The sequence below is a fragment of the Mchenga conophoros genome, linkage group LG20, assembly GCF_057382185.1.
Source record: "Mchenga conophoros isolate Kocher_MC1m ecotype Shallow Benthic linkage group LG20, M_conophoros_male_GT1.1, whole genome shotgun sequence".
Lineage (NCBI taxonomy): Eukaryota > Metazoa > Chordata > Actinopteri > Cichliformes > Cichlidae > Mchenga > Mchenga conophoros.
In genome coordinates this window covers 31,678,398-31,699,173 of record NC_140545.1, presented here as the reverse complement: position 1 = coordinate 31,699,173, position 20,776 = coordinate 31,678,398, and the positions used below count along the sequence as shown (strand labels likewise).

The 20,776-nt window shown below is 42.2% G+C and overlaps 1 protein-coding gene across 7 annotated transcripts in view; it reads right to left on the bottom strand.

Annotated features, from left to right (window-relative positions):
- The window catches only part of hspg2 (heparan sulfate proteoglycan 2), a 97,089-nt gene that overhangs the window by 44,132 nt on the left and 32,181 nt on the right, over positions 1-20,776 (bottom strand). For 5 of the 7 annotated variants that reach the window (XM_085260475.1, XM_085260476.1, XM_085260477.1 and 2 more), the window contains exons 4-28: positions 14,765-14,824; positions 11,243-11,349; positions 11,031-11,089; positions 10,564-10,736; positions 9,255-9,380; positions 8,918-9,109; positions 8,719-8,838; positions 7,500-7,631; positions 6,994-7,138; positions 6,268-6,425; positions 6,004-6,144; positions 5,704-5,867; positions 5,450-5,629; positions 5,060-5,256; positions 4,604-4,751; positions 3,984-4,111; positions 3,670-3,756; positions 3,384-3,442; positions 3,065-3,132; positions 2,761-2,901; positions 2,414-2,587; positions 1,336-1,515; positions 1,128-1,246; positions 913-1,024; positions 150-263 (exon numbers count right to left, since the gene is read on the bottom strand). In XM_085260475.1, the coding sequence (XP_085116601.1) occupies positions 150-263; positions 913-1,024; positions 1,128-1,246; positions 1,336-1,515; positions 2,414-2,587; positions 2,761-2,901; positions 3,065-3,132; positions 3,384-3,442; positions 3,670-3,756; positions 3,984-4,111; positions 4,604-4,751; positions 5,060-5,256; positions 5,450-5,629; positions 5,704-5,867; positions 6,004-6,144; positions 6,268-6,425; positions 6,994-7,138; positions 7,500-7,631; positions 8,719-8,838; positions 8,918-9,109; positions 9,255-9,380; positions 10,564-10,736; positions 11,031-11,089; positions 11,243-11,349; positions 14,765-14,824 (3,284 nt within the window). Of the gene's footprint in view, positions 1-149; positions 264-912; positions 1,025-1,127; positions 1,247-1,335; positions 1,516-2,413; positions 2,588-2,760; positions 2,902-3,064; positions 3,133-3,383; positions 3,443-3,669; positions 3,757-3,983; positions 4,112-4,603; positions 4,752-5,059; positions 5,257-5,449; positions 5,630-5,703; positions 5,868-6,003; positions 6,145-6,267; positions 6,426-6,993; positions 7,139-7,499; positions 7,632-8,718; positions 8,839-8,917; positions 9,110-9,254; positions 9,381-10,400; positions 10,440-10,563; positions 10,737-11,030; positions 11,090-11,242; positions 11,350-14,764; positions 14,825-20,776 lie in introns of all 7 variants that reach the window. The other 2 variants (XM_085260479.1, XM_085260480.1) reach the window with 2 other exon arrangements.

Sequence of the window (20,776 nt, the reverse complement as noted above, 5' to 3'; positions counted from 1 at the left end):
GTGATCCATGGAACAGTTGAAGATATGGCACTTAGGTAGCCACATGTTGGGATTTGCCAAGAAATAATTTGCACATTCCGTGTCAGAGATCAAAGACGGCTCAGCACTGACAAAGGCTACAGAGAGGGGAAGAGTAGCACAGAACCTACCAGACACCTGCCGGTCTCCGGGTCACAGCTGCTGGCGTGACCGTTACAATCACACCTCCCACATGTGCCCAGGTAAAGCCCAGAGGTAGTCCGCGTATACCCTTCGTCACATTCCTGCAGAATGGAAAAAAATGGAAAAGCACCTCAGGTGAGAGACAAGTGATGACAAACAGGAAAATGTCTTTGTTCCACTGCCGGAGCGAGACAGACTGCAATTATCGCCAAGCAGTATTATGGAAAAAATTAAGAGACTTTATTTCTAGCAAGCTTAGACACATCTGTGGTGCCTTTGCTTTCTTTCCTTTGTCAGAATAACTTCAGTAAAATCGAAGGTTGCAAAGTTGCTCGTACCAATTCAAAACAGCAGTTTGAATTATCAGAAGATGGAGTTTGCAGTTTCACATAGAACGGACTACAGAAGCTTGAAGCTAAGCTAGCCTCAGATGAACAACCATCAATGTTTAACATCCTGTTATTCTTGCTTTGATACATTAAACTGATTTAACTGGCAGCTGTAGTTCACTTGAGGGAAAATATTTCCTGTGCAAAACTACATGTATAAATAATTATTGATTTATTTATAAAGAGACATTAGTGCAGATTTTTTTCATTTTCCATTACTTTAAAAACTCCAAAGCAAAAATGCCTCTTTCTGTACAACTAATAACAATGAATAGAATCATAAATCAATAATCATTAGTTGCAGCTATTAAGTTTTTGTCATCTCATCTAGAATAATCTAGACTACTCTCCTCATGTGTACCTGGCAAGATGGTCCTCTGTATCCTTGAGGGCAGGCGCACTCTTCCACCTCCAGAGCACGTTCATACCCAGTCGAGTGAGGAACAGCAATGTCCATCTGGATATCTGAGACACTAAATCACGCATAAAAAAGACATGTGAAGCAGTGTGATCCTCTCGGATTAATATGTGATTTGTGAAACTTTTCCACACTCTTTGAGGAACCTCCCAGCATACCTGCTCTCAGCCAAATTGTCGGCATAGCTGGCTCTGATCATGAAGACAGCAACGTCTGCCAGCGCCATCAGTAGGTGCTCACGAGTACACGGCTGTCCGTCAGCACGACGCCATTCAGACTGTCAGCCAGAGAAAAACAATTAAGCGAAAGTGAAATGTTGATGAGGATTTAGGTTTAGCTAAACTCCCAAAAAACACTGAAACACACCTCTCGGAAGGTCACAGTGACAATTTGTGGGAGACGTGGGAGCGGTCTGGTTTGAGCGTAGTGTTCCAGGAAGATTCCATTGCCTTGGAGAACCACATCTGGCTGACCATCAATCACAAGAGAGCGCTGAAATGGTTCAAAGCTCACTGTGTAGCGAAGCTCTCCGCCATAAGCTGTCACCTGGTAGCAACATGTTGAAAACAAATGCTCATTCGAATCAAATTAGTTTTATTCGTGTAGTGCCAAATCATAACATAGGTCATCTAAGAGCACTTTACATAGTAATATCAAGACATTACAATACAGAGGCAGCACGGTGGCACGGTGGTTAGCACCGTTGCCGCACAGCAAGAAGGTCCTGAGTTCAAATTCCAACATCAGGCCGGGGTCTTTCTGTGTGGAGTTTGCATGTTCTCCCCGTGTTCGCGTGGGTTCTCTCCGGGTACTCCGGCTTCCTCCCACCGTCCAAAGACATGCAGCTTGTGGGGATAGGTTAATTGGATAATCCAAATTGTCACTAGGTGTGAATGTGTGAATGAATGTGAGTGCAAATGGTTGTCTATCCCTGTGTGTTAGCCCTGTGACAGACTGGCGACCTGTCCAGGGTGTACCCCGCCTCTCGCCCTATGACAGCTGGGATAGGCTCCAGCGCCCCCCGCGACCCTGAAAAGGATAAGCGGAAGCGAATGGATGGATGGACAATACAGAGAGAAGCACAAATTTCCTTTGAGCAAGTGTTTGGAGACAGCTGAGAGACATCATCAGTTTTAAACAGAAAGAAACTCCCAGCAGAAACAGATTAATGAAGTATGGCCATCTGCTTTGAAAAGGTGAGCATTTCAACAAACTGAATAGTGGAAAGGTATTTAACCCCTCCGATACTGTGAGGGGAGTCACAAGACATCCTTGACTGGCTTTGACTCGAAGGTCCAAAAAGAGCCTCAATGCATGGATAAAGGCAGCCTTCTTACTTGACAACATAGAAATCAGAAAACAGAAATCACCTTAAACATGCATGATTTTTTCCTTGTTCCCTGCCTGCTACTCACTTGGTTGTTGTTTTGTTAGTTTTCCTCACCTTATCTCCCCTGAAGTTCTCAGGCAGGACCCAGTAGTAGATGTCATTAGGGAGACTCGAGAAGAAACGGTAGACAACTTCAGAGGAGCCCCTTTGTGAGATGCCTTCAGTGATGGTATTAGTGTTGGCACTATTGGAGAGGGAGAAGAGTTGCCCGTTTACGCCGCCCCGCACCTGAGAGATGCAGAAACAAGTCTGACTGAAGCGTTTGCACATTGCTTATAACTAGAAACAATCTAGAACCTGAAAAGATTTGCTGATACAGCATTAGTGAGCAAACACTGAGTGACATCATGGTGCCAAATATATGTGCTCCTTCTTTTTCCATTCAGAGCTTGGCAGCCCACCTGTTCTCTATTCCAAGTGGAGCTGGAACACTGTTTGGTGACGCCCATACAGAAACACTGTAGACAGCCTTCAGCGTTGGACCCTGATAGGTGGAAGAACCCAGGCTTGCACTCGTCACACAGAGCGCCTGCCACATTGTTCTGCAACGTAGGCAAAGAAGCAAATAAACAAACACAGTCACATATGTGGCCCATGTGCCTGTCAAGCCCTTCAATCCTTTGATAAAAAATGGCAGCAGAAAAACTCAGCCTTGCAGATTTATAACAACTGACGATTTAAATGTTTACCATACTGCAGCCATACCTTACAGCTGCATGGCCCGCTGCTGGAGCTGACAATTCCTCTCTCATCACACTTGGTAGATGGGTTTGCTGCAGGGACAGAGCAGTGGAAAGATCACATATGGAGAAGAAAGTCCACCTGGGAGGGTTCCAGCCACCCTGCACACCTAAGCCATGACCACACACTACAATCTACTGTAACCCCAGGAGGGAAAAACTGATGGGAATCATTGCACAAGATTTAGATCTTCTTGTGATCATATGGCTGGATAACTGACTAGTTCAACAAGCCAAACAATAATGTAAAGGTATTTGGATTTCTTTAATGTAAGTGTACTCACAGACAGGGACACATTTTCCATTAGGCAGAAGAGGGTTACCCTGATAACCAGGAGCACACCTGGAAAAAAAAACAGACAGAGATATAGTAGATATCAAAGTGTAGTTAATTTTAATTTTAAATACATTTGGCATATTTGAGAAACCACCTGTATAATATTGCACCATACAATACAACAGTCATTGTCGCAAACAGCCCCAAGTGAGTCGTACAGCTTAATTCATATCCGTACAGGTTCTTAATTACGCTCAGCGATAAGGTACAGGTAATGATATACGTTTCCTCACTTTTCACAGCGTCTTCCTGTATAGCCGGGCCTGCATGCGTCACATGTTGGCTGTTGGTCAATGTTCAGGAAGCAGGTGTCAGAGAACCTACAAGGTCCGCAGAAAGAATAATGAATCAAAATCTAGGAGCTGCAGTTTAATGAGTAGCATGTGAAATACATAAAACAGTATTCTCGTATCTGAATGAGCTCAGTTTGAGTAGTGAGAAAGCTCAGTTTATTTACCAATGAAACCTTGTTTGAAGACTGTTTCCGCATGCATTAGTCTTCCATATTGTACTGTAGATGTGTTTGAGCATTTGTCTGTGACCTTACCGTCGTGATGTCTCAGTGTACGGGCAAGGGCAGGGCTTGCAGTCATCAGGGCGGCCTCGGCTTGGGTCGCCAAAGTAGCCAGAACGACACTTGTCACACTGAGGGCCCTCTGTGTTGTGCTGGCAGCTCTGTGGTTAGGAGAACACACAGTCAATTCACTCACACAGATGTCACTCAAAGTATATTTAACATTTTCGAGAATATTTTGGGTTTTTCTATTGTTGAGAATTCAATGAGAAGAGTGATACCATTGTTAATGACTCTACCAATAAACCTGGACCCAAGCATGCATGCAAGACTGGAATCATGGGGAAATGTGGGGTGTTTTTTATATCATAACTAGCAAGTTTGGGTTTTGCAGTGAATAATATGCTGGAACTGTTTCTTAGCCTTTTTGCTCCATTATGCATCCACCATGAAACCAACTTCTGACTATTTTCCTGTTTGAATCAAAAGGTGTTACTTGCATATGTGCTGGTAGTGAGGCTCTATAAGCCTTTAAAAAGGACTAAACAACCTATTTTGTCCTGCTTTTGTTTTTTAACCTGGGCTAAACAAATCATCCTCTAATGCAGACACAATTGTCTGACTCATTTTTTTTTTGTTTTGGGGTTTTTTACCAGACATTGTCCGCTGATTGGATCACAGGCAGTAGCATGTCCATTACAATTACAACCAGCACAGGTTCCCAGATACAAGCCACCAGGAACACGCTCGAAACCAGCAGAGCACATCTCACAAGACAGGCCTGTGTATCCAGGAGGACATCTGGGAAAGATTAAAATACAAATGATCAAGCATTGCTTTCATAATGAAACTATGATGAGGCAAATTACAACACTTTGCGGTAAATAGAAAACAGCTGACTGAAAAACAGACTTTTTGTTGTTCTTGTTGCATTAGACACAAAGGAGACTGAGATGAAACTATTATAAATAATCACCAAAGTATAAATATAAAATTAGCCCTTGCGATGAAATAATCCATTTATTACTGTATTGTGCTCTTTACACTACATGTGTACACACTGGAGAAACCCAACAGACTGGGCGTTTCCTCCTTCTCACTTAACGCACCTGCATTCTTCAACGTCCTTAGCATGACCCAAAACGCTGAACTCCACAGTCGTGGTATCCATGACAATGTCACTGAGTGCCACACTGACCATGTGGTTATCATAGTTGGTGCGGATGCTGATGCTTTCCAGGTTGGCCAAGGTCATCATCAGCTCATCTCGGGTCACAGAACGACCACTGGAGTGCTGCCAGTTGTCCTAAAAATGTAACAATTAGGTTAACTAACATAATGCATGTGGAAGTGCTTAATTCATCTTACTTTTGATCATTATTAGATTATTACTCCGTCATGACCTATAAAATCTTTCTACATTTTCAAAAACACATATAATCATTACATCATTACAAAGTTACCACAGGATTGTGCAGAATATGAACCAGAGCCCTTACTTCAGTGAATCTGATCTCCTTTTGGTTGACCACATTGGGAGGGGTGCCATTGCCTCTGCGGTACACAAGCCTGCGCCCATTTCCAACCAGCGTCACATCTGGCTTCTCCACAGACTCGGACAATCCGCGTGCTAGTGTGTACCGCACCTTAAACTTCAATGATCCTCCATAGGAATCGATCTAAAACAAATGGAATGATTAACACGAATAAGCGTGTCAATTAAAATGAGACTTGTGAATTATTTTCTCCTTACTTTATTGCCCAGGAACTGGCGAGGCAAGGTCCAGAAGGAGTCGAGGTTAAGGAAACGACGTGAGAGGTCGACAAGCTGGAACTCTTCCATCTCCGGGTTAATAAGGAGCTGAGTGGAGGAAAGAGGAGGAGTACCAGGCCTCGATGGGTAGGTAACGTTCACTCCTGGAATTGACAAGTTCAGATTTATTTTATGTTAGCTCTTAATGTTAGGAATAAAAGTTTGAAAGGTATTTCAGCTGACAGTTTATCTGTTCTGTCAGCTTAAACCATACGCATATGGATTAAAAGCTTTTTTTGCCTTTGAAGTTTTCCTCCTCTGTGAACCGCAGACTGATATGGTTGCGATAACGTCCAGTGCTCTTGCAATTTTTAGAGATTCCACCGCAGAAGCAGGACAAACAGCGGCCATTCACGCTAAAGTGACCATCAGGACAGTTGCCTGGAAAGAACAAGTGGATATAACTTATCTACAGTTATCCTACAGTTTCCAAGGTACATAACTGAATGTTTGTTGTTAAAACTGTAGTCACGTTGACGCTGGGCCCAAGGGATGTGTCCGTACCTTGGTTTGGATTTGAAATAAGAGTTAACACTCCATCTGGGATGCCAAACACCAAGCCTTTAGCATTAATGGCCTCGCATGTGTACGCCCCCTGATCTGACTCCTTCACATCACGAATAATGAGGGTCCCACGGCCATTATCACTGGTCACGGTAATCCTGAGAATAGAGAAATAAAACACCATTGGAATAAGATAAAAAGCTTTCCTTTACATCTCACTGTTACAGTCTTAGAAAACATTGTTACACAAAAACCCATCAATTTTAAATGTAATTGCCCAAACCACACATGCAGTCGTCTACGCCTAGAGTGAACATTTCGAAACGGCAACATCTGGAGCTGGAGTACACCACAAATATTCGGGTAATTACAATCATGGGCCTAAAGATGAAGAGTCAAAGCTGAGACGATCAGCTACACTGTCAACAGCCTCCTCACCTGAAACTGTATCACAGAGGAAAATACCTTCACAGAGATTTTCAAATCTTCAGCGACTACTGCAGATGACTTCTAGCTTTTATCAGATATCAGATTGGAAACAGATTGACTAAAAAATAACATTAACAAACTCCAATTCATAGATATTTTAGGCCATTTTGACTGTGTTTTCTCCAAACTTTGAATTATCAGAGGTTAAGAGTTTCTGAATGTGTACACTAAATTAGGTTTGATTATAGACCTGATGAACAAAAAGCACAGAGGTGGTGAATTTCCTATCAAACCCACCTGTTGCTGGTAGGAATGTGTCCCCAGTTGAGTCTCCAGGTGATAATGGGTGTTGGCACTCCAACAGCTTGACAGGTGAATGTTACTGTGGCTCCCCGTGCAACCTGAACTGACTCTTCTGGGGGGCTTGTTACAGCAGGAGGGGCTGTGAGGAGTCAAAAAGGACAAAAAACCAAAAAATAAATGCACATTTACAAAACAGCTGGCATGTCACTGGAATTTGGCGAGTGAAGCTCATAAAGGCCGAGGAAGTCAAATTCTCTGCTATGGACAGACAATTTTCTTTTAGTTCAGGGATGGAGGGCTCACAAAAGCCCTGTGTTTCACTGAATACATGTGAAAAAAGCCTGTTTCACAGAAAATTAGGCAAAGTGTACAAAGGAGGCAATATACAGAGTAGTGTCAGAGAAGTGATTTGCATGAAAATATGAAAGAAAGCAGTTGAATGTGTATGAGAATGAGTCTATTAACAGGCAGATGTGGACAGGCACTGGAGTGAGACTTACTGCAGCCATACTCATCGGAGCGGTCTTCACAGTCTGGCTCTTCATCACACTGGTAACTAGCTGGGATACATTTGTTATCACTCAGGCATTCAAACTGCTCAGGAGCACACCTGTCATCGGGGCCCTTGGAGGCTGCAGTGATGACAAGATGAAAAGTAATAGCAAATTTATATCCCTTCACAACATAAACAGCAGCTTTGAATCAAGGTCAGAAAGGCTCATAGCAATTGCTTAGCACCAGCAACCAATAACCTAAACTGAAACCAATCATTTTTAGCATTATGGGAAAGGTGCTACCCCACCTCTTGCCCTATGGTAGCAGGGATAGGCTCCTTACCCTGAGATGGCTGGATGGATGGATGGATGGATGGATGGATGGATGGATGGATGGATGGATGGATGGATGGATGGGAAAGGTGCTTTTTTGCAGAGTCAAATAAGAAGATGAATACCACTATTTCTGGATTTAATATATGAACCTGAAGGTGTTAATTGGCCTCACTCAACATAAAGAATGATAAAGAAGGACACCTATCATGGATCTATCCTCCTATCCTTAATTAATATGTACACACAAAAAAACGCTGATGGACTCTTTTTCTTCATCAAGGTCACATTCACAGTAAAGCGACTTATTCTCAGTGGCAATACATACATTTGTGGAAAGTTTCGGAGGCCTATGATTTGTTCCTTCTTTTTAAATAAGTGTGCTCATATTCACACGCAAGTATTTTCCTTTGCTTAACCAGTTCTGGGATATGGCGGTGGGGGGTGGAGCCTATCCCAGCTGTCATAGGGCAAACAGCAGGGTACACACTGGAGAGGCCACCAATCTGTCCGAGGGCTAAACCATAGAGACAGAAAATCGTTCACACCTACAGCTAGTTTAAAATAACCAATTAACCTAACCCCATGCATGTCTTTGGACTGTGCGAAGAAGACTGAGTGTCTGGAAATAGCTCATGAAAATACAAATGTCACACAAAACACCCCAGGTGGAATTTGCACCCAGAACCTTCGCACTGAGGAGACAGCGCTAACCACTGCACTATCATGCCACCCACACAATTATTTGAAATAATAAGATGACTTAACAAATCCAAAATTAGATTTAATATTGTTGTTTAAATTTAAGAGACGGACATCAGAGAGGTAAGGGAGCTTTACTTATTCCTTTAAGACAGATTTTTACTGTCTCACAAAAGAAACGGAGACTTACGGCAGTCGGTTTCATCTGAGTTATCCTCACAGTCATTGTCTCCGTCGCAGCGCCAAAGTTTGAGTGCACAGCGACCATTTTTACACTTGAACTCGTTGGGTTCACAGGGAGATGGAGTACCTGCAAAAAAGGCAAGAGGCTGATTAGGGATCATGTTGCTCTCTGGGACTGTTCGCATGTACAGGGCTGCGTTACTCACCACATCTAAACTCGTCGCTTCCATCTGGGCAGTCCCGCTGACCGTCACAGATATAGTCACGAGGTATACACTCTCCAGTCTGACATGTAGCCTGATCCACTCTGCAGGGTCCAGGTTGGCCGGGGGGACGCACTACCTTCTGGGTTGTATCGACTGTGGTGGCAGGGGTTGTGATGATCGGAATAATCGGCCCTATTGAGTATGACACAACTCTTTCATTAGGCCTATGCAAAGATGTACACAGGTGCTAATTACTGTCCCACACATCAAACAGCCATTACTCCAGCATATAACTGATCATGTTAAACTGCCAACCAGTCACAATGAGGCCACTCACCACAATTGAGCTCATCACTCATGTCTCTGCAGTCTTGTCGGTTGTCACACAGGTATTCCATTAGGATACATGTCCCATCACCACACCTGTGCTCATCTGGCATGCAGGGTCTCACACTGGGGGTTACTGTTAGAGATGCAGAGGGGAAGCAGGGGGAGGGGGATGTTGAAGGATCAAAGACATGCAAGCGTTGACTATGGTACAGCCAAAAAACTACCTAACGTCATATTAAAACACAATTAACAATTTTTTTTTAAATATTTCATTTAATTTTTTTTTAAAAACTTCTCCTGGAACTCTACTGCAGAAAGAACAACTCAGAAGTGTTGAAAATATTACCAAAATCTGAAAGCTTGTGATAATTAGGGAGCTTTTCAAGAACATTACAAGATTTTCATTAGTGTTTGTGTTCTGGTAACCATAAAATATACCATAGGTTCAAACCAACATGGCAGCTATACAATAACACATTAGACAGATTACATTAGGCGGGCAAGACAACACTGGACAGACTAGACTGAAGAACACACAAAAAAGAGATTGACACAAACTAAATGACAAAGAGTAGATTAGACATGGCTAGATGGATACAAAAAAATAGAACAGACATATTTGATACACAATAAGAAATAAATACAAGACTGGACAAGAAAGGCTTAATAACGCACAAATAAAGACTGGATTGAACAAACACTACACTACAGTGAACACAGGCTACAAATACTTTGTAAGAATAGATTCGACACACAGACACACAAAGACAGCAAAACGAGACAGACAGATGAATGACAATGCTGTCACCTGAATAAACAAATAAAAGATAAAGTCACCATTTAACTCTATTAGTTGCCATGTCTGTATAGAGAGTTTTGTGGAATTGATGGCAAAAAAATTTAAAAAGCTGCATTCCTAATCACACTCATGCCATGCAAATATACTTTATACTCATTGGGCACTACTGGACTTCAAAGACTAAACTCAGAAGTAGACTCAAAGTCTGCTTCACACTTCTGTGCTTCCATGCAAAACATTCCTCAGACAACGGGACTTGTACACATCAAATTAAAGACACAAATGCTCAACTGTTCTTTCTAAATGCACTACAGTTTCTAACTCACCATGCAACAGGCATGGCAAAATACAAACCTGGGTCTGCTACATGCTCCGCTGAAGGCAAAGGTTCAGCTATAAACCAGAGGGAAATGTTAAGGTAACTGCCTACCCCGCTGGTAAATCTTCATCTGCTGTAAGTATACAGCAAACTCTTGGGTAACAGTGGCACCTGTTTCAGTACTTCTTGAGGTCTTACCTACTCCAAGCCGTCTGAACTGAAAGCCCTGGACCGAAGTGCTGTAGGAAGCAATTGCTCCCTCCTTCACCACGTTGTACAGCACGCTGCGGATCTGTTCCTCATTGGCGTTGTATTCAGATCCCACATCTATTTCCACAAATACATCAACGCCATCCTCTCTTATCTCCTTTCTGCAAAGACCAAAAGAAGGCCAGCTGAGCCTACAGACTGTGTGGCATGCACCGCATATGTTAAACAATAAAGCTTGTTAAAAGCGTCCTCTTTGGCTGTCCTAGAAAGGACTTACTTATTGCTCCTGTATTACTGACTGAATGTCTACAATGCTGCTGGCCTACTGGCCTTGGGTAATACGGAAAAACAAGAAGAAATATCACCTGGCAAGGTAAAAAAATATCCAAACAACAAAATAAAGCTACTTTAAGTGTCACAAATAAATATTTAAATAATATTGTGTATGTTCTTACTTAACAAGGATCACACTGACTGTCTGGACACCTGGAATCTTGTTGTACTCTGACTCGAGCTGTGGAGGAAAAATAAATTTTTAGACACACAGTCACACATTCTTAAATTAGCAAAGTCATAAATAAAATGTCTTTCACCATATAAGGTAGTAACAGTCTTATGATACTGTACAAGAGCGCTATTTAGCACAGTTTATGAGAACAGGACATACCGTGTCCACCACTGCTTCAGAAAGCTCGATAAATTCACGAGAGAAGATTTCTTCGTATTCGGGACCGTAGACCAGGGAGGTGAAGTTGACAGAAGCTCTGTAATAAACTAGAAACACAAAGTGGGGAGAATTATCTGTTAGTTAAACTGCACATTAATATCCAACTATTGTCAGGTGTGCATGTTATAAGCTGCATTCAAGTCACTGTAGTCACGGTCACTGTGATGTGGGATACTGTTTGGAACTTCCTTTCCTCAGGAAAACCTCTGGTTAAATGTTTCAGGAGGTAAAAACTGAAAAGCACGACTGCGGCTTAAGTGAAAGCCACATACAAATTACAGCATCTATTTCTATATCTCAACTGTGACTGTGTCTGTGGCCAACAACCGACACACACTGACACAGTCACACTCCTCCACATACTGAAAAATAACCATTAAATTGTACTATCAACTATTCTGTGGGTCACAGACATGGAACATAAATAATCTAACATTTTTAAGCATATTTAAATAGAGACACATGATAGAAATGAGTTACAAATACACATAATACTCGTGACATTCAATATAACAGGGCCAAAAGTTTGCTTCAGATCTCCTGACTGAATGCTGATGATATCACAGACTTGGAAGGTCAGTAGGAGTAAAGTCACCATCAATACTGTGCCAGCAGCTGTGGAGGAAGAAGAAGAGGATCCTCTGTGAATGACTCTAGAAGAAGGCCTCAACATTCCCTCCTCAAGTCATACATGCATGAGGCAGGAAGGCTGGAGAGCAGTGTAAGGGGTCAGAGGATTACATCAATGGCCTACTTAGACTCCTTGTTCATGTAGTTCAGCAGCTAAAAACAGAACACTTTGCATTCAAATGTGTGGCAAACAGAAGCTGCAGTTAAATCGAGTTTTTATGCAACGCAAGCAAGTAGACATTTATTTAAATGAGGTTTTACAGGGTTGAGAACATAACAGATGGTGATACCGTGCAAGGACTTTAGGGGTTTTCACATAGCTTAAGAAAGCTTCATGTTAAAAGGTGAGAGCATGCAGACTGAGATCCTGCAAACCATGTGCAATGTTTTCAGAAAATGATTCACAGTATATTCATATATTTTACAACAATAGCTTGTGATGATTACAGGAGAAACAAAAACAATAATGGCATCCGGATAGATAACAACAAAATTCTGTAGAAGCATCCAGCAAAGCAATTGTTCTTCACTTGTGGTAGATTATAGGAGCCACACTGTAAAATAATAGCTTCTGCCAGTACTTCACTGTAATTTAACGGGGAAATTAGCTGCATTAAAGGCTTTTGAAACATTCTCAAATTGTTGATATACCCTCTTGTACAAAACAACTATAATGTGCGACTCGTTTTGAGGGAAATATTCGCTATAATATTATGATTACAATGTCACAGGCTTAGCCATGAAACTTAAAATAGCCTGCGCCTGCGGGGTGCCCCATTCTCACACTCCTGCCAACACTTTGTTAGGATGGGCTTGCCAACCTCTGATTTTAGGCTGGTAGTGTGGATTTAGGGAGGAAGTCAATATTTGTACTGTTTCTTGCAGTGAGATGCTATTTGCCGTGCCAAAAGCAAAGAGTCATGTTCTAAGTAGGCATCTGCTCAGCCTCTAGTTAGAAACATACATGCCCAAATATGCATAAAACAATAAATCTGCTCACATACACACCTACTGTGTGCAGCCGCTATACCCAGTCTTGGTGTATATAATTTTCTTCACCCTTTCCTTGTTCTTTGGATAATTGCACATCACTAGACATTCACACTGGCAGCAGATGTACATCATGCTTAACAGCAGCTACCTAATTAAAAGTTATAGATTTCGTGTCTCACATAAAGGCTGTGCGGTCACTGTGTTTAAGAGCTTTCCTCACTTTATGCCGCTAAGTCCCATTTTCCTTCTACACATCGGTGTTACAACAAGACGTCCAACTCCTGGCGAGAAAAGCACCTTTTATGTCAAAGTAAACTGAGCATTGCCTAAGAAAACAGTAAGGGGAACAAGTAAGAACAGCACTGCAGGCTTTAGCACAACCTGGTGTGCTCGCTTTTCAGACTGCTACTATTAGATTTATAGGACCAATTGTTAGGCCTGAATATGGTCTCAGAAAACAAGCAACATCAAAGTTGCTCATCAAAGCGCCTCTTTTGACCCATATATAATCTAATCACTTGAGTGGGTACTTGCTGCCAGGTCAACAGTGGCTTGAAGCCCCATTTCTCTCCGAGCTTGCCGCAAAAAACAGAATAATGGGACTGCCTGAGATCCTTTGATTAGAGCACCGAGTTGTGCCATACTGCTAACGAGGGCCTCTTTCACTCCAAGAGCTCCTGTGGGCAACTTGCTGCTTTCAGCAAGGGGGAAATCCCCTTTGCCAAGCGCCACCACCATCAAAGGTGATGAAACTGTGAGAACAGATGTGACGAGTGGGAGAGAGAAAAAAAGTGTGGAAAAGTAACATTCCATACTTTTAATTCATAAACTTATTTGGCGATTAAAGCTGTTCAGTAGAACTGTGGCAGCTTTGTGCAATGGGCCCCTCTAACACTCAGAGGGCTACGCAGAAGACAAAGAGTTGATTGAGCAATGAGCCCAGCCTGGCCTTTAAACCCCAGCCACGCTGGGTTTGACCTTCAACCCCCGAGGCTGCGCCCAGCACCAGTCAAGCCATTTCCAAAACATGTGGGGGAGAGCCAGATTCTATAAGAACAAGGCCCAAACCACAATGCTCTAATAACGCCAACAAAGATCTTTAGTAACTCCCCTACATGGGATTTTGCTCTCTCTCATCTCAATCTCCTCCCTAGTTTTTCTGCCTATATTTCCATTTGCCAGCTGTCTCTTTCTCATCTTAACTCCCGTAGACACGACCGCTCCTACTTAACCCCTTCGCTGGTAACAAGCCAAAACCTCTGTTTCCAAGTCCATTTATTGCCCTGTGGGGAAATCTAGGGACTTAATTCTGGCTTCATTATTAAGCTCTCCCCATCCTGCTCATCCACAGCTTGCAATGTAGAGATCAAAACCACCACTATATATAAAAAAGGCTCATTTTCATACTTGTGTTATAGCTACTTAGTATAAGACCTGGTTTGTTGCATTGGAGTTGAACCACCAACATGAGGCTGATATTTCAAAGAGCAATTTTAAAATGAAAGCATGGAGTACATTTTGCAAGTGTCATGGTAACGTCATTTCAAAGACATTTTTAGCAAGAAATGGAAATGTTGTCACTCTGTTACATGATGGAAAAAGCACATAATTTTCCATAGAATCGGAAATCATTGGGAAACGCCTGTAAGACATTTGGAAAAACAAACCAGCTGGACTCAGACACTACATGCCCCAGCTGAGTCTTCCTTGGAATGTTATCTGAGAGTGTGTTTGGAAAAGACCGTGCATAACTGAATGGAACAGGTGAAAGCAGAGTGTGCCAAAGACAAGAAACAAGAGAAAAACAAAGTGTTAAGAAAGAGGTGCGTCAGGACTTACTTTGGTCGTGCTCACTTGGGTTCTGTATGTTCCTCAGATATGAAGAATCCAACCAATGTGCTATAGCAAGAAATGAAGTGCAAGCAGCAGAGAGCAAGCAATAGTGGGAAAAGACGTGACGGGGAGGTCAACACGGCACAAACATGAGCCAGAGGTCAAAGGTCAACCAAGGAAAGCAACACAAGAACAAGGGAAACAAATGAAGTTAGCCAGGCAGGTGCAGAGAGGTTAAAGTTTCAGGAAAGTTAGACAGGGAAACAAATGCAGGGAGAGAGAAAACAGAGAGAGATAATAAGTAGGAGAATTGAAAAGAGAAAAAGTTGTAGTAACAGAAACAGGAAATCAAGAAGAGCCACTACGATTATGTGAAACAGACATATTACAGTGGTAGCAGAACAAAAAATCAAAAAAATCCCAACATAGTTTCATGAGAAGCTGGAAATGTCACCATCGATTTGCTGTGATCAACAGTCACACTAATCATTACCATCTAAATGTTGTGGATACTGCTTCATGGGACAGAGGCTGCAGGAGGCGTGTGGTTTTATTAACCAGTGTCTGCCAGGAAACACATAAGGAAATCTCTTTACATGACAGTGACGAGGAGAAAAGGTGAGGGGCCATAACTTTAGACAAACCTCTTCCTCAGTCTTTCAACACAAAGAGAATACTTTACAAACAAAGCGCACACTTCCACATCCTGCTCTTCACATCTCAGCTGTCTGACACATACATCCACCCTGGCACTGCAGTAATGCAGGGAGGAGCTGTTTCCTGTTTTCCTTTTTAAATGGAAGAACTGAGCACCATTAAAAGAGTTTTAACTGGTTTTACCCTAAGTTCTCTCCACTGGCATGGGCAACAATGACCACGTTCTTTTTCGTGGTGACTCATTCATTCTGCTTGGGGCGTGCTATGAAATGTCAAGTGAGGAGGCCTTTTGGTTGTTTCAAGAAAGAGATCCAAGTACAAAGGTTGATTTACAAACCATTTACAGGATCTATTCACTATCTTGTAAACAAAAGCACCCTTAAAATGTATTAAAATGCTCCACACAAGCACTTTATACTAACAAGAGAGATTTTTTATGCTCCTCTCCAGATAAATATGAGTCCACTCCATAAACTTCAACAAACAGTAGTAAACAAGATCTCCTTCATAATTGAGTGAGTATACTGGATCCAGCTGTTGTACAGCTGCACATGCAAAAACCATGAGGGTTCTGACACACGTTACTGCAGTTGTGGCATATATTTTAGAAGAAGGCAGAGTTTACAAAAAGAAAAAAACTGTGTTAAGAGTTAAGAGCATTTCTTCAAGTCTAAAATGCCCAGCCAGGAAACAATTGAGAGAAAACATGCCCTACCCAAATGACATGAGGTTTCCCACAAGAATAGTGACCCAAACTAATTAAGGCTAATGAAGCATTTGCTACTTCAAAGTCTGCTGATCTGCTGTGATCACTGTCAGAAACAGAAAAAGAGTGGAAGCCAGAGAGGAGGAGGTAACAGATTTGTTAATACTCTCTGCTCTGTTGTGGGTTGATCGGGCTGAGGTCACTTACTGAGACAGTGCTCACTGTGTAAGAGGCTGGATAGAGAGATATTTGAAAATACAACAAACTAAATGGATCTTTTACCCAACAGGAGAAACATAAAGTAAGTATATTGCTCAAAATACAGTAATTAAGACAACACTCAATCTTCATAGTATAACTTGAAGTCGGTTACACTTCAGGGACATCAATGTGTCCAGTTACGAAGCATAAACAATTGTGAATCCATTTCACTCGCTCTGAGGCAAATGAATGTGACAACAGGTGCAATGGAGAGGAAACAACAAGACAACTACATCCATTTTCTTCCGCTTATCCAATTCAGGGTCATGGGCAAGGCAATCCCTAAAAAGGGAATGGTTTTGTACGTGGTGGCCACAGACCATTGCTCTCTCCTTATCCGTCTAGACTGATTTTTGTATACTTTATCCTTTTGTTAGTGTCCTTAACACCACTGAGACACAGTCTTAAGAGTGTGGAGGAGATGCTTGAAGATGGATACACAAAGTGCAATGGACAGGGGCATAGAATGGCATCAATGCAGCAGATGGACAGTATCGGCTTCTTTGGGTCAGGGGCAGCAGGAGCACCGTCAGGACCCTAGAAAATGACCTTAAGCAAGCTACTGATCTGCATGTTTCTGACCAAACTGCTCATGGAGAGAATCAGAACCAGCACCACAAAGCTTGACTGACGATCGGGACCCTAACCCTAACAGAAGAATGGTAGGTCTTCCACTGTGACTCTGTTCATTTCAAAGATGAGAACAGGTTCACACTGAGCACATGTGACAGGTAAAAAAAGAGTCTGGGGATATCAGCAACATCATCTTGCATGACTGGTTTGGCAGTGGGTCAGTAATGGTCTGGCAAGGAATATCCTTGGAGGGTCAAACTTCTGCTAGGTACAAGAATGAAATCCTCAGAATCATTGTCAGAATTTCTGGGCCCCATGTTCCTCCTGGCACAGCGTCATGTGACCAGAGTGTGCAGGCAATGCCTGGATCAAGCAAATATTTTTGAATCCAAATGAGAACCTCTGGGGCATTGTGTAAATAGTGCCACAGACTGTCCAGCAGCTCACTGATGCCCCAGGCAGGCACATGGGGTAATACACTCAGTAGAGTGTGTCTCATGTCAAGCTGCATTATCTTGTGGTTTAAAATTTTAACTTTGATTGAATCCAGCCAGAATACATTATTTTGGCCTCCACTGACTTTTGTTACACCAGTTTATGTGATTTCCCTCTGTTTTGGGGGGCCAGTGGATGTATATGAATTGTCAGCAACAGAAGAAGAACTAGTTAAGAACTTAATTAGTCCCGGGAGTGGTATTATTTAATATAGATACTCTCTAGGGTGCAACCAGGAAGCCACTAATCAACTGTGGAGCTTTATCCAAATGAACTCATATCTGGGAAAACCACAGGACAATTGAATACCCAGCCAATAACCACTTTAATTCAGTATTTGGTCTGCAGCACAATTAAACATTTTGCTAGCACAAGTGTAAGTTACTCACTTATGACGTATCGTAGCTTATTTTTAAGCTCATCAAAATGCACAGAGATATAAAGTACAAGTCCTTCCTGGAGAGAGGAAAAAGAAAATCACTCCAGCAGGCAGATAAGCTCTCTTTGAACGAAACCCTAAAAATCTCTTTCCTAAAGAGGAGTGGCACAAGCCAGCTCTCCAAGGCAACTCATTTGTTATTGGTACAACAGAGTGTAGGATCACAGGGCTAGGTGCAGTAATAGAGCTCAAGTTAGTGACTAAGATCATTCAGCAGGAGTCTTTCAGAACTATGCCCACCCAAAATGAATTGCACACAGTCAGAGTGACAATCTGCTGCTTATGAATGGATAGAAGCTTTTGTCACTGATTGAGACGAGTAGGTAAGACAAAGGTTAGTCCAAACGTGTCGTTTAAAACTGCAGCACCAACGTTCGTTTGCTCCTACAACTGTCCTGTCCACAACATTCTGTTTCAAGTGCGTGACCTCCTTGTAGGGCTCCAGCAGTACAACAACAAAGATCTCAGCAAAATAACTGCAGCTGCCAGCGTTTGTCCCTCTGTGTAAGTGCCCAAGAGGCTCCGTGTATCTGACACACTCTTGCAAACACACACACAGGCAGTGCCACTGAGACACACATACCAGCTGACCATGAAAAAGCATGAAACTGAGTGGGTGGCCTGGCACTGCACAGGCCAAACTGACAAGACAAGCTACATTACCCTGATGTATTGTCCACTAATGGTGCAACATCTGCTCAATTTGACAGATAACGGAGGAATCCAAACCTATGTCGTGTTTTTTTCAGTAAGCGCTCACTAGTAAATGATTAGAAGCAAAGCCAGGTGAGGCTACACAGGAATGCAGTACCCTGTCTGTGAGTCTCCTTCTACTCACATCAGTGTCAACAGTATACACACACACACATGCACACACACACAAATCACAGCATGTAGATCGAACGCCAATGACAGGTGAGTCCTTGTCTAGCTTATTTAAACAATGGATGAGAGAGCTAGTTTAGACAGCAGCATTAGATATTGATGTATAGCAATCTCAGCACGACAATAGCTAGAAGCCATCTGAGTTTCTCAGGGCTGAGATGCTGTTTATCTTGTTTACACTGACATATCTTTTCACCACTTGCACTAACAAAACACAAAGAAAAAGAATGACAGCTAGTAGGATTGTTGACAGAGTGACTTTGACATGTATTGCTTATCTCTTCTATTTTTAATATGTTGTTGTCTTTTCCTTTTTTTTTTCTTTTTTTTGCACAGCAAAAGATAAAAAAAAATATTATATAATTTCTGAGTACATCTCAAGACTTCTTTAAAAGGAGGCTACTTGGACAAATACAATACACTATAATACTGACATGTTCCTGAACCATTGCAATGAGAAATGTACTTGATGGGACATATTACGGTTGAAGTTGGTCTACTATGGGACTGCACTGGGACCTACACCAAATGCCTTCCACTTGCATCTGTGGAAAGCACAAGGTGGAAAGAGCGCACCTCCCTTCCTTTTCATGCGCATACATGGAAAGTTGTGGAGGTGTGGAGAATAAGACTGCAGCATAGTACAAAACAGGAACAAGAGACAACAGACACTGATAAAGTTTTTTAAAAAAGGAGCTGAGGTGGAGGGGGGTTGTAGCTGGACTTCTCTGAGAAGTCAGAAATTAATCAAGCATAATATTCAACTACTAAAAAGAAATATTATTTGTTATTCTGCATTTTAATCAAAAACTAATAGTCCATCCTTGCATTCTCTTCCACTTATCCTTATCAGGGTCGTGGGGGAGGGATGGAGCCTATCCCAGCTTTTATAGGGCGAGAGGCAGGGTGCACCCTGGACAGGTTGCCAGTGTGTTACAGGGCTAACAAAGAGAGGCCGACCATTTGTGCTCATATTCACACATATGGGAAATTTAGTAGAATTACCAATAAACTCAACCCCACTAACTGCATGTCTTTGGACCGTGGAAGGAAGTCAGAGTACCTGGCCCACAGAGACATAAGAGAACATGCAAACTCCACACAGGTGGAGTGGAACTCAGGCAACAGTGATAACCTCCGAGGTGCTCCAAACAATGTGCTTTACTATTTTTTCTTGGATAACAACAACTTACATACATATTTACAACAACATAGTGAATTAACCACTAGAAAATAATGAAAATATATTTTGCTGATTACTAGTACTGTTAAGCTGGGGCATAAACCTTATTTTTAGTAATGGTTAATTACCTTTATTTATTTAGATAGAAAAAGAAGTGGTCTGCCATGTTTTTTCACCCTGGTCTAAGTATATTTAAAAATAATAATTCTCAAACTTTTTACCCAAAATAAACACTGTGCAGAGCGTAACCCCAGCGGCCTTTCGCCAATTACTACACTATTACAAGCGAGTGGCCTGGTAACCTTTGTTTCCTTATGTCCTAAACAAAGTGGCCAATATCCTTAGAACACTGGGAATGTCTGTAATGGAGCCAGTGAAACAAGGAAAGGCTCTCACAGAGCAGATAAGCTGGATTTACCTCCTCAGAGTCCCAAAGAAATCTCTTTGGGACTCTGAGTTTAGAGGTCACGATGAAAGGTTAGGAGGACATGGGACACAGTTTCCATATCTCTGGAAAAGATTGCAGACTATGATTAAGAGGGAGACAAAGAGCAACAATACACAGAAGACGGTTCACAATAGCTCTTATTTAAGAGCAGTTTCAATTCCAGATGTTTTGCAGGGATTCATTTTACATGTCTGAGACAAAGGGAATTGGAAATTCCTTAACCACCATCAGCAAACAGTCACACAACAGGATACAAAGCATAATGGGGGCATCTGTACCACCAGCGTCTCGCCATTTACAGAAGTGGAGGGGGAAGGAAGGCACAGGCTTGGGTGAATTGTCTGGACAGCCAACAGGACAGAGACACTCAG